Source organism: Pleuronectes platessa, chromosome 13 (assembly GCF_947347685.1).
Source record: "Pleuronectes platessa chromosome 13, fPlePla1.1, whole genome shotgun sequence".
In the NCBI taxonomy this organism is placed as follows: Eukaryota; Metazoa; Chordata; class Actinopteri; order Pleuronectiformes; family Pleuronectidae; genus Pleuronectes; species Pleuronectes platessa.
The window spans coordinates 10,058,362-10,072,625 of record NC_070638.1 but is presented as its reverse complement, the minus strand read 5'-3'; the positions used below and the strand labels follow the sequence as shown (position 1 = coordinate 10,072,625).

The following is a 14,264-nucleotide window of genomic DNA, read 5'->3' as shown; positions in this document are numbered from 1 at the left end:
TCTTTCATTTGACGGGAAGAAGGATTTGGTTCAGCTCATCCAAGTATCTGCTCCCCAGTCTACCAATTGTTTCTTGTGGTGTCATCACAGCAGACAGCTGCTGGATGTAATTGGTGTTTCTTTTAAGAAGCCATTTTATGGCCTGGTTCTAAATTATATACCATTTGCTGCTGGGGTGACATTAAAGGAATGTCCGTGCTTTTCAAGACTGATCTATTTTTTGTTTTTTTGTTTAGTGCTTTCCTGCAGCGTTGTCTTGAGACTCGTCCACTGATGATGCAATTATTATGGAAGAGAACTATAGAGGAATATTAAAGATTAAAGAAAGGCTCAAAGACTCTGACATGCAACAATAAGGAGCAGTCGATAACGTTGCGTACAACAGTCAGCCGTCATGTCACAATAAAGACTTTACATCTACCATTAGTTTAGCTTTGTTGAGGCTCATTTATTATTTTACTATAATACGCTTTAAAATAGCTTTAACATTGCTGGTTAAAGCAAATTGTTGATTTTTGATTAGTTACAATACTACTATTGTTTATAAAAAACAATTGTATGTACTCTCACACATTTATTTAACTTCAATTTATATTTTTGCAAAATAAATCTATTAAAATTCAGAATGGTTGAACAGGTTTCAATTATGCAATTACATACTTAGCTAATAGGTTATTATGGTAACTCCCTGTGGCACATAAAGTACACGGTCTTTTCAAGATAAGGACATTTTTTTTTTTTTACGTTTTGAAAATCATCAGACATTGGGGTGGTTGCCATGGGAATGAATACATTTCCGGTTGACTCGCATTCGGAGACGGAACTTACTCTACACACAGTGCCTTGAGATAATGTATGATTTGAAGTGGCACTTTAAGAATGAAATTGAATTGTCCTCTATCTAAATAAGACATTTTTAGATGCATGCCAATCACTTCCTGTTCTGTTATTTGGTTCCATGCAGAAGTAGAAGACCACTGTGCTACGAGGACCAGAACGCACACAGCCATGTTACATTGTGATGAAAGGGACAATTATCAAATGTGTTTTTAAAGACCAAAATCGTACCCTTTTAAATAATGACTGGTATTCAACACCTGAGGTTGGCTTCATCAATGCTCTTCCTCTGCTTCATATTGCTTAATGACTTCCACACTAATTGACGGGGGCGCTGCAGTCTTCACCATCCACCTACACTCATTATCTCCCCTTGAAGCTTCACCGTTTCCTTTTCAGTGTTTTACAACTACTCGAATTTCATTTCTCTTCCTCCTCTTTATTCTTTTTTTTTTTTGCCAATACTGCAGCATCAAATGCCAACGTTGCATCTGCCAGCAGATTTACTGAAGCTTTTCGAGTCCTTTTTTCTCTTCCTGCCTTTTTTCTTCTTCTTCTTCTTCTCACTCTCTTTTGAAGAGTTTGTTGATTGCTTTAACGGCTGTTGCTCTAGTTCTCTTGGCGCTGTTGCTCTTTTTAAGAACAAAATTATCAATAACAAAAAATCCTTGCCTCGACTAAATGAAACCACTTCAGCCGTGCAGAGAGTTTGGCTTAATGTTGTATCCTGAATTGACATAATCAATTCAAGTTTTCAATTACCCGACGGATCCATTGGGTACAGAATATTTGAAAGCACACGGTGCAAACATTTTCACTGTTGCACGCTTACACCTGCTTTCCCCACAACCCCATTTACATAAATCAGAAAAATACTTCCTTCTCGTTTACCTACCGCTGCTACTGCTAAATGATAAGTGTCATTCTAACAATGTAAACCCAGGAGCGAAAGCGGCGCCATCAATCCATTTTCCACTTGTTCCATGCTTCAGAGCCTCATATCATAACTCTGTGATCTCACGTTGAGCCCTGTGGTGGGAAGCTCCTCCTGAGCCCCTGGAAAAAAAAAGAAAAACGAAAGACTGAAACTACTCTAAGGACTTTACTTATCCTTGTCTGTCTGCACACAGCGAGATGGAAGTCAGGGGCAGATTCTCCATCTTACAGATCACAGGGTTTCCAAACGTACCAAGTCTGGGGTGATTGTACTTGCAGGTTTAATTCAATTTGCTGCTTGTTGAAAAGGTTTCGATGGATCAGACAGCGTTCCTTTGAAGTGAGTGTCCAGACGGGGACAGCATGGGCAGCGCAGTCATTTCACAAAGAGACAAGACTACAATGTGGTCGTCCTGATAATGCTAGGTTCGTCCTTTAGCTCTTGTTTTGTAGAATATACTCAGGCCTGTGTAAGTAAAGTAGAAAACAACAAGAGGAAAGCCAATGTGAACATATAATGCATATAAAGATCCACAATGCATCTCCATTTACTCCCAGTCAGCGCTGTAGCGATATGGGGATGAAGCAATGTTTGCTAAGTCCCACAAATACACAAGCTTGACCAACTGCAAGTCAATCATGACATTTCATCCTGATTTTTATAACTTATTACAACTACACTTCAGATAAACCTCTGTTTGATAAGAACTACAAAATGACAGAAGACTTCTTGGAGAAAATTCAATTTGACTTGTACTCTGGCTTTTTTAGTTAGGTCAATGTCATATCCACTAACATGGAGGAGGGCCAGATTTGTTTTTACCTATACCACAGCCAGCCATTAGGGGGCATTACAGGTTTGGCTTCACTCTTTTATGGGGCTGTGTTGTCATGATTTGAATATTCAGCATTCTCAACCAACCACAGTATCACTCTTCATAAACTATGAACTATTTCAACTTGCACAGTAATTAACAGTCTTTTTCTGATTTGCTAAGTCCTACCCCCATATATGGTGGTGATACACCTGTCAATCTTTCCATTCTAACTCTGCACATAATGCACTTTACAATGAGAGTGGGAGCATACTGCAGCGAGACACTAGTTGGCGATCAAGGTACTTTGTCTTCACTTTTGGGAATCTATCATTTGGTCCATGTTTGTGTACAGTTTATGGCTGAACATGGTGGAGTTAACTTGGTAAAGAGCAAAATCATTTTGTCAGAGTCGACTTGAGACCAAAAAAAGGAGCTAAAGGAGGAGATTCAATATTTGGTTTAAATAAATCAGGTGGATTAAATAAAAGACTGTTTCCGCTGGAGGTCAAAATTGTTGACAAAGTTTGCTGACATATAATTATAAAGTTTCTAACCTGTTATCCACAACCAATTGCTTTAAAAATATAATGACATATGTGGTATGTTTTTTACTGTGCTGCATATTTTCAATTTCATCTTAGTAAAGCTTTACTATGTGAGTGTACAGGCCTGTTGTTTATCCAAGCAATCTTACAACTCCTGAGGACATCGTTGATTATCTAACTAGTTTGATGCCAGTGTTTGGACAGAATGATGCTGTTGAATTGTTTTTCAATGACTCAGACAAAGTCACTGGATGGAGAAAAGTAGAAGGGAAAGACAATCAATTGAAATTAATGTAGTAAGCAGTGCGTTTTGGTATTTTTCTCGGTTTACAAATGCCTTTCCAGACTGAAGCAGAGACGTCGGGGGGAAACCAGTTCAAACGGAACACTGAGAGGTTTTGATCTCCAGCGTGAGCCATTTTCTCTGAACCTCCTACTTAATGTTTTGACACTGTTATCCATGTAAATGCTTAGCACCGTGCTTATGAATACTGAGAGCTCTCCTTTGCACATGAATTGTCAGAGTGGTTGGAGAGCATTTAATTCTTCGGAGATGGTGATTAACACATGCATTCATTTCAGGTTACGTACCGCTTTGATGCCAGCGGAGGGAGAGAGACCAAAAGAGGGAGAATTGAGAGACGGGGCGGGAGAGAGAGGAGGAGGAGGAGAGCGGAAGAGAAGGGAGAAGGGAGGGAAGCGACGAAAGAATGAAATACAAAGAGACAGACGGAAAGCCACACAGGGACGGGAGAGGCAAATCCCTCATAAAAATGTATTAGTGATGTGTGGCAATGTGCACGGAGAGTGTCTTCATTAACACTGTTGATACTAAGCGCAGCTTCATTCAAAAGGCACAAAGAGCACTTTGCGCTGGCAGACATTATCAACAGTGCTCTTAGCTCGACAAAGACGGGAATGAAAAGTGGCAACGGCGTATTGTACACTAAGAAGCTGCCAGTGATTGCGTCCCAGTTTTCCTCTTTAACGACTTTGCCTTCCACTGACGTCATGCTCATTTTAGCACATTTCAATGGGATGTTTGTGGCACGTGTTTGTCTGAATGAGGGGGGGGGTCATTTTTAAACACGGATGAAAGGACATAAACATCATAGACTGCACCTAAAGATGGATGACGCATCTCCGCATTCCGCCATCCAGAAACTCTCTTAGAAGCAATGCCCAGTGACTAATTAAAACCAAAGTTACCGGGAAGAACACATGAACATACATCCATGTGATAAGAACTAACTGAATGACAGAAACCACCTTTCAGACATTTTTTACTGTACTTTGACACATCCATTAACATGGAGAAGACAGGCTTTAATCAAATTTTATATTTTACCTTATTCTAGGCTTTGTCGTTGTGGTGGTCAAGATTACATTTCTTTCACCTTTGTTTGTATTCTTTTATGTGTTTATTTATTTGTTCAGCACAGCCAGCCACCAGGTGGCGATAGGGATACTCTGGCTTCGCTTTTGGAGAGATGTCATGTTGTCCATCTTTATATACCGTCTAAGATAAACAGCTACTGTTAGAAGGTACTGCTGTACAGAGAAAGATGGATATATGAAAAAATGTATGTTGCGGCTTTGCATTAAAGCTGACAGGTGTAGCCATTTAAATGGGGTTATTGACATGGTCATTATCTTACTCTTAATACCTTCAGCCGTTATGATACTGTACGGAGATAATTTCATGGCCTCACCACCGTTAATATGCCAACGCCTTCCTTTGGGTAAATATCCCATTGTTTTAAAGGTCAGGTCCCAGGTGATTCATAGCTCACGCGAAAGGGCAGATGTCGCTGAATAAAAAACGCAGCTAAGGTCGTTTGCACAGAGCAGCTTTCATCCTGAACACTGAATTTGTCCTGTAATCTTCAAAGCATCCCAGAATCGTATCATCATCTCTGTGGATCAGCGTCGAGCAGCAGGTTCGTCGACCAATTCCAGCAAAAAGGTTCAAGCCATGTTTTCAACTTCAACAGACAAATGAGGACTTTTATTCATTCTCTGGTCTCTTCCTCAAGATTTACACCAGTAAAAATGTTTCTACACTAAGCATAATCCATGTTAATGAAAACTGTGAAACTCTGTTTATGTGCAGCTCTTAAGCTTTTCATTCTGCCATAGTGCCACGATGCAGGACGGCAAGATTAAATATTTTACTTCCTCAAACCATTTCCTGCTCTTTCTAAAACCAACATGAGGGATAATATGAGTGGGCTTCACTTACTGAGACTGCAAACTGCAACTTAAATCAATGGTGTGGTTATCTAAGTCAGTGTGGACTGAGTTTTTACCTTTTTATTGGAAACTGTAGAGGTGATTCAAAGCTCGAATTATAGAGGTCCCAACGCTATATGAACTCGACCAATCGCGAGGCAGTCTCAGCCGTAAATCATGACATTTCCATCTTGTGTAGCATCAAATAACACTTTGCGATAATATATTTGAAGTCAGACTTTTTTAAGTTGGTTCATGTCCCATTTGCTAACACGGAGGAGGCAGGGTTTTAAAACCTATACTGCAGCCAGGCACCAGGGGGCGATCCAGATCTTTTGGCTCTCATTTTGTCCCTATTTATACACCGTCTATGACTGCATATTCATCATTCACAATTAGACACAGTGTCACTCTCTTACTGGGATACTGTCGGATCCCAATGATTTAAACTAGGAACGATTTCATTTTGTACAAAATCCATCAGTCTTGATTTTAGTAAGGGGCATTTCAAATGAACTGTTTATTAAGTCCCACCCACGTAGATACTGTTGCTGCACCTGTCAATCGCTCCATCCTCTCTCTGCACATAATGCAGTTTACAATGAGAGTGGGAGCACAGTTACCACACACACACACACACACACACACACACACACACACACACACACACACACACACACACACACACACACACACATACACACACACACACACACACAAAGAGTCCAAGTAAAATCTGAAACAATGGGATCTCGATGTCTGACACAGCAGAACAAAAGCAGCCTCCTCATTTCAAGCTAGTGACAGTTTATTTTTGGAAATACTACTGTACACAGTGGGTAGTGGAGTTATCTGACTATTTTCCCTACTACTACTGCATGTAGTAAACTAATGAGCCCCCTCATTTGTGTTGTGCTCTTTGAGCTCCGGGTCCAGAAAAGTAATAAAACAGAATTATTTAAATTCTTTAAAAACATTTGTCTTTCTTGTTACAGTTTGTCCAGTACGTGACAGGCATCTATAGCTACAGCTGTGAGGATGTGACTGCTGGGGGGTGGGAAATGTTCACTCCCAGTTACAGTTTTTTTCAGTCGCTAACAAGCGTTTTTCTAAACAGTAGTCACATTTTCAAAACTCTAAACACGATTAGCACAACATCGGTCCTTTGTGGCCATACCATTCACACATTTCATGTTGTTTTCACACAATATGCAGTCAGTGAACACATTTATATAATGCTTACATTTTTTTAACAGACAAGCTATACCTCCAAACAAAATTAAGGATTGTTTTTGTATTATTTACAAATGTTAACACACAACATCCCACAATTGCAAACACAATATTCCAAACCTTAGATACAGTATAAAAACCTCTGCTTCTGTAATACAGTAATATCAGTTCTAAAACAATATATCTCAGCTGATAATAAACAAACAATTGAATAATTGACACACAGCTGATGTATGTTGGGTATAGCTGTGGTTGGGTCAACCACAGCTGATTCCACTCTGGCTTAGAATCAATGACATTACTAAAAGGAGGACTTTGAGGAGTGATGTTTTTGGAAACAGAAACCGAAAAAGATGTCTGGACGAGGAAGAGTTAGAGCAAGGGGCCCAGGGAGACAAACCAACAGGTAAGTTTGCATTTTACATGGATTGTTTCTATTCTCACTTGACATGTCAATGAGGCCATACAGTAATGCATATGTTGATTTTTTTTGTCCCTCAAAAGAATGCAACGTCTTCCTCCCTCTGGGGGAAGAGGTAAGCTCCTTAATCATCAACAAGAGCTTGCCATAGTAGATATGGTTGTTGCAAATAACGCAATTAAACTGCATGAGATTCAAAGCAGAATTTTGGAGGACCAAGAGATATTTCACAATATCAATAGCATCAGCCTCGCAACCATTACGCGGACATTGTCCAAACACAGAGTGCGGATGAAACAGCTCTACACTGTTCCCTTTGAGAGGAACAGTGAGCGAGTCAAGGTGCTACGACAACAATATGTCCAGGTATAGTGTGTATATTCAATTCAATGTACAGTTCTATAAGCTTTGCACTTTTCAAGTAGGTAACCTACTCAGTAATAGGTTACAGTACTGTATGGTACATAGTACTATAATGGCATGATTTACATAAATTTTGTTTCAGAGAGTTATGGAATTGGAGGCCAACCAGGCCCCTCATGAATTCGTATACGTGGATGAGGCAGGATTTAATCTGGCCAAAAGGCGTCGACGTGGAAGAAATGTCATTGGAAAAAGGGCCACAGTTGATGTTCCTGGACAGAGAGGGGCAAATATCACTATGTGTGCGGCAATTTCAAATGCAGGATCACTCCTCCACAAATGTCAGGTTGGACCTTACAACACCGAGCGCCTCCTTGCTTTTCTCGATGATCTCCACCAGCGCCTGGTTCCAGAGCAGGATCAGGAGGGTGAAAACAGGAGGACCTTCGTTATCACCTGGGACAACGTGGCCTTCCATCACTCACAAGCAGTTACAGCATGGTTTGAGGTCCACCCAAGACTGATTCGTCTATTTCTTCCACCCTATTCACCTTTCCTCAACCCCATAGAGGAGTTCTTTTCTACATGGAGGTGGAAAGTCTATGACCATCAGCCACATGACCAGTTGTCCCTCCTTGAAGCCATGGATGCTGGCTGCAGGGACATCACAGTTGATGATTGTCAAGGGTGGATCAGGCATTCCAAGCGGTTTTATCCAAGGTGTATCGCCTTGGATAACATCAGATGCGATGTGGATGAAAACTTGTGGCCTAACCCTGAAGATCGCAGGGATTAGATAAAGGAATTTTGTGCTTTTTTTTAGTTCTCCCTTTTTACTGGGCTTTTTGCTGTTGCTTTTTTGTTCATGGATATTTTGTTAACTTTACAGTAAACAATACTGTAAAACGTTTTCTGTTGTATCATACTGTAAACAGTATTTCTACTATACCTCCTGTAGTAAACAGTAAAGAAAAAAAAACTGATTCGCTTTTTACTGGAATGCTTTTGAATGTGAACATTACATGTGGATATACAGTACAGTTCCCAACCAAAAAAATTGGCGTAAAAAACAGTGGATTGCATGTTTTGCATGCAAATACCTGTAAAACTGAAACATAAAAGTCTATGCAGTTTTTGTAATGTCCACAATAGCCAGTATTTTGAAACCTGGTGTACTTTGATTGGCTGCATGTTCCTTGTGAAGTGAAAACAAGAGTTATTCTTTGAAAGAATAATTTCATTTTGAGTCAGATGTCCAGTGTTTTGGTAAAGTTAGTGTGTGCAGAGAAAGATGTCTTCTATTTTGAAATGAAGAGTTAGTATATAGTTAACAAAATGTGCTTTTGAGAAGAAAATGATCTATTTGGCCAATTGTGTTTTGTAGGTGTAAGTCTGTGTTAAGAGTTTAGAAAAAGTATTTTAAGTATAGGTAAGCGCTCGTTAGCGATGGAAAAAAACTGTAATATTTCTAAGACACTGAATGTTTGTTGTTCTAGTTGTGGCTGCAAACACAGAATCACACAGATACCTAGAATAACCAGCCTGTTCATTACATATTGCATTCAGAATAATATCAACTCACTGTGACCTTTGACCACTGAAACTTAATCAGAGATTGTTTTGGGCCAAAATCTTGACCTTAAACCCTTGACCACCTGACTCTTATCAGTGGGAAAGCGATTGGGGCCAAATTTGTATTCTTGGATTATTAAGGTGTTTTTGAGATTGCATGTTCTCAAGGAAAAAAAAGGATTTGTGAGGCCATCCTTACCTTTGAGCTTCTGCATCCCAAATCTAAACCCTAATCAGTTCATCCTTGATTGTAGATCAACGTTTGAACCAAATTTGAACCTCAGAAATCCTTGAGATATCATGTTTATAAGACTCGAAGAGACGGACAATCCCAAGACATATTACCTCTACCCACTGGATGTTTTCAGTGGGTCGACGTAAAAAAGGCTCACATATGCTGTGTATAGGTCGTGTTCATCTGATTCTTATACTTCACAATAGATCTGTGTTTTGATTAATACTTAGTGACTTAGTCTTCAGAGTAATCCAAACCAAAGGGCTAGTGGATGAAATAAGTCATTCAAAAGTCAATAAACTCTTGAAAATGAACCGAGGTTACAGGAAATGTGGTGTAACTATATTTTCATGGATATGCATTTTCAGCTCCTCCTTGTTGTGGGTGACAAAGCTCCACCAGTTTGCAAAGTCAGCTTAAGGCACCATAAAATATTTTTTTATCACAACTTCAAAAAAGTCGCCCCTAGTCTTGTTGAGATTTCAGCTCTTCTCACTGCAGCTTTTTGCCTTGAGTGACTCCCATAAGATAAATATGTTTTTCCTCTGAATTGTCACTTTTAGCAGAAACACTTGACACTGTTGCAATGTCGCTGTGATGCTTGGACGGGGCCACAGACGATTTAATGAGATTCCTCTGTAAATAAGTGTTGGTATTCTACCTAACAGCGGACACGCACTTCCAACCTTGTACATTTTGATCCCGATCAAGAAACGACATTAAAGTATTATTATACTGATGAGACATTTTGCTCTCTCCACATTAAGCTGGCTCTAATTTGTCACATTCTCTGCTCTGCAGAGCGTTCACCGTTGTGCGTCCCCCTTTCCAATGGGTTGTGTAAAGTTGCAAAAAATCCCAAAGCGAAGAGAAAATCAACAGTGAACCTTTTGGAAACCTCTTTATATTTACAAGAGCACTCTGACCAACAGCGGCCTTTATAAATCGAATTACCAGGTGTACTTGAATGTTGATTGTGGCTTTTACAGACGAGAGCAAGTCATATAAACGTGGGGGAAAAACTGAAAAATGCCAGTGTGTGTTAAAGTGTAGGACTCATTTGAGCGTTTATTTTTAAAGAGGATTCCATGCTGAATATTTTCATTACTTTAGCAAAGATAGAAGGTAATTTCCTTTCATCAGCTGCGCTCTGCGGTGCCAACGTGTGGAGGAAGTGAGATAGCGATCTGGGACCTGGGGAGCAGGAGAGAGAAGGTGAGGGGGGCCACTGTCATCACGGCTGGCCTGTCGCTATGTGTGGACAAACTGTGTGGCGATGATGGGGGACAAAGAAGGCGATTAGTTGGACAGAGCACTCCTAATACACTCTCCGGGGACCAGTAAGTCAGGCGGCTCGATGCTGCAGCCAGGTTCACCGAGCAATTAAGAGAGCCGGGAGAGTCAAAGTGGCTTAGCCTGATGTTCTGCAGCTCTGCGCCAGTGTTGAGAGCAGAGGGTCACTTTCCACCCCGATCACTCCACCTGTGTGTCTTAATGCAGCCGTCCACGCCGGCTAGAGGAGCCGAGGACAGAGCCAAAGGGACAAGAGGGGCCAGAGAGGACATGCGAGGAATTATTCTCCCCTTTCCCCATAATTGTGTCTGATATATCCTTTGGCTTTCCTCCCAGATCACTGGCAATACATATATTTTTTCTTTATACCCCTGTTATCCCCGGCTCCTTAATGAATTATTTATCGTGGGGAGGGTGAGGGGGTAGAGAGCATTTCCCTCAGAGTAAACATACCAGTAAAAGGAGAGACGACTGCAATAAAATGATATGGAAGGCATCATTTGCCCTTTTAAGAAAAATGGATTTCAAAGTGTTCTCGGCTACAGATGAATTTTTTTTTCTTAACTTTGATTTAAAAAAAGGAGGCGACCTCTTTAGCAGCAGTGAACACAAGAGCCGTGAGTGACACCCTGGAAACCTTGAATCAAAAGAGCTTGATTAGTATTGCGAGGGCCCTTTGTTATAAACTCAATCACAATTAATTTGCGATGCACAAGCGATTGATCTGAACTGTAATAATCCCGTCTGCTGCATAAACCAAATTGATTCAATCCTCTTAAATATTCCATTTTCTAATGCAGTACGACCTTCGCGGAGGAGGAAGTGCAAACACGGCCATTAAAGGGATCCTGGTGGTTTCAGGTTCCTCCCAATTTCAGGTATTATCACTATTTACTGGCCAATCAGAAACACCAATGAAAAAACTACTTTAATGGAACTATTTCACCAGTGAGGCCCCGGCGACAATCCTCAATCGGTGTCTTTTCTTTTTGATTACTTGCTCTTTTCTTTTCACCGTCAGTCCACACGACGTGAGATTACAAGGAAGGCAGCGATGCCTCGAGGGCGACAGTTTTCCGATTTACCAGCAGCACATTCACGAGCGCGCTCTCCCTCTCAGTTCTTGGATTGAACGCACGCTCCACTTTACAGCTTTGCCGGGGATGTGACAAATAAACGTCCCCGAACGAGGAATCACGCTCTATGTTGAATTTGAATTCCAGTTCGGAGGAGCAGCCGTCAGCTTCGTGGAAACATCACAAGGTTGAAATTAACCAGCACTCAATGGCTCTTCCTCTGCGTAAGCACGCATGCATGTTCTGAAACCTTCATTGACAGCCATCCTCACCCGGCTTTAAGCCCCCCCCCCTTCCACCACGTGAAAGTGGATTATTCCTCCCTGCGTGTGTGTGTGAATGTACGTGAAGTTTCTTCGCTCACTGAGACACACACGCTTGCAAAGTTCCACTGTTGGAGAGGGCAGGGATAGGTCAAAGCCGAGAGCCTGTTAATTGAAGTTGTACATAATAAAAGAAGGGAGAGAAGTGAAGGAGGGTGGGGTGGAGGAGGTGGAGGAGGCGGGGGGGGGCTGTTCATTAATAATTGATCAAAGAGCCGTTAAATTGAAATGTGTTTGCATCAATTAATCATCCTCCCAGATGCCACTAATCAGCCTTTTCCATCGGAGCATCATAGCAACACTGCAGACTCCACCAGTTGTTGCCGGGCCGGGGCCATCATTCATCATGTCTCGCTGTGCTCTTAAAAACTGGCCTCAGCTCTGTGACAGAGTGATTAAAACACTATTGCCATTGAGCGCCGCCGGCTCCGCTCGCAACCGCCACTGAAGATTGGTCGCAGTCTATACTGTGTGTAGAGTGTGAAACTTGATTACCATGTTTCTACGCGTTATTGATATTCTGTGAACTTTAACAGGGCGGCGAGGCGGCCCGACAGCGGTGACAGGCTCTGCGCTCGCAGTGTTTGGCTCAATCACTGTCAGGCTCGACCAACCCGATCTGTTCGCATTAGCTTTCAAAATTAAACGTAAAGCCGTGCAATGACAGAGGACGGCTTCGTTTGAGTTCCTGGTTCGGGGCCGGCGGTCCTGAGTGAAGCAAACATTAGAACTGCACTCCGTAGAGAACAGACCTCCGCCGAGGCCCCGGTGATCCACTCAAACTCAATCAATCTGGGCCAAATCTGCACAGTCATACATGTCAGTCCCTTAAACACGCTATAGATGCTGTTGTAAACGCGTCTGTGCAGAGAACCTCCCGCTGGGATGTACATGTGTCGAAGGAAAACTCCATAGCCAATTCTCCGGATTTTACCCGGAGGTCTGAATACTGTTTATGGAGATGCTCCCTGGACTAAACTGCATGATGACCTGACCTGACCTGACGACCCTAAAGCACACTGAGTTTACATGTATTAAATGTGCTACACGAATAAAATCGACCTGACTTGACTCGGAGAAAATGCACGCAGACACGGGGAGAACATGCAGGGTCCACACAGAAAGACTCTCAAACCCAGAACCTACTTGCTGTGAGGCAACGGCGCAAACTTTGTATTTAATAGCATGAGCTGATTCATTTTATTGCAACAGTACTTAGCAACTTGCGCTTCTATATTCAGGGAATTCATATTTGATTTGGACAAATGGCTCTTTGGTGCAATTTGTAATGCATGTAAATCAAGATGGATGACATGACAGCCCCTCAACAGTGAAGCTAAAGCGTCCTGATCACTCCCCCTTGTGTAGGTCATAGATCCTGCCTCCTCCTCCTTAGTTGATGGGGCGTGACTCCCACTAAAAATTCAAAGTACAAAGTAGTTTCTGTCGTTTTAGTTAGTTCTCATCACAATGACGTTCTTTTCCCCTGTAAGTTTGGTTTGTATTAGTTATTTGAAGATATACAAATGGAGTGGAGCAACGGATCAGTGGAACCTTGATGCCGCGGCTCCATGCCCCGACCACCACTGTGCAGACTCCGAATGACAGAATCTCAATACGTCTGCATCTCTATATGTAATCTATGATCCATCTATGGTCCACAGAGATAAACACGTGGAACAGCAAAGATCAGTATCATTATTTTGCTGCTATTCCATCTTTCACACTGTGTTTTTGTTGTTTTTGATGCTGCTGATGTAAGTTGCCTGAAGAGAGGGGGAGTGACAAATGTGATGTGTTCCATCGAGTCACCTCCATCTAATCTGCCTGGAATCAGGGCCCCCATCTTTAATTAAGATGAAAGTGCCGACTGATGCGTTTTCATATTTACTACATCAGTGAACATTCAGGTTAATCCGACAACAGATCATCTCGGCTGACTGCGAGTGACCAAGACTCACAGGGGAGGTGACTCAGACCCAGACGACCCGCCACAAGTTGTAGTAGTCCGTAAACCACGAAGCCACGGGAGGAAATGTCCCCATCATCTTTATTTAAAGTTTAATATCTCCAGGCTGTGTCTCAGGGCCCGATGTTGTTGACATAAAAATGATCAATGACAGTAGATCAGCCCCATGGGAAGTGCAGGATACACATCACATGATTAATGGCTTTGTCAGCTGTCATGAACTATACTGGACCAATACAGTGAAGGCTTCATAAATCATAAGTGTTCTGACACATTAAGTTTTTGGGCACTTTATAAAAAGCCAACGTGTGGTGAGTTATCATTTTAGATTTTTAGCAGTAACTCTCTGGAATGTAACACAATCGATTTGGCTTCCAATTTGATCTGTTTGTAGTTTCTGCCTCGTGTTTC

At 41.7% G+C, this 14,264-nt stretch overlaps 1 protein-coding gene across 1 annotated transcript; it reads left to right on the top strand.

The window, feature by feature from the left end:
• The first annotated feature begins 7,058 nt into the window (after positions 1-7,058).
• On the top strand, positions 7,059-8,337 carry LOC128453995 (uncharacterized). Its single transcript, XM_053437121.1, has 2 exons — positions 7,059-7,388; positions 7,528-8,337. The coding sequence occupies exons 1-2, from the start codon at positions 7,107-7,109 to the stop codon at positions 8,179-8,181; spliced, it is 936 nt and encodes a 311-aa protein (XP_053293096.1). The 5' UTR covers positions 7,059-7,106; the 3' UTR covers positions 8,182-8,337.
• Positions 8,338-14,264: the final 5,927 nt, after the last annotated feature.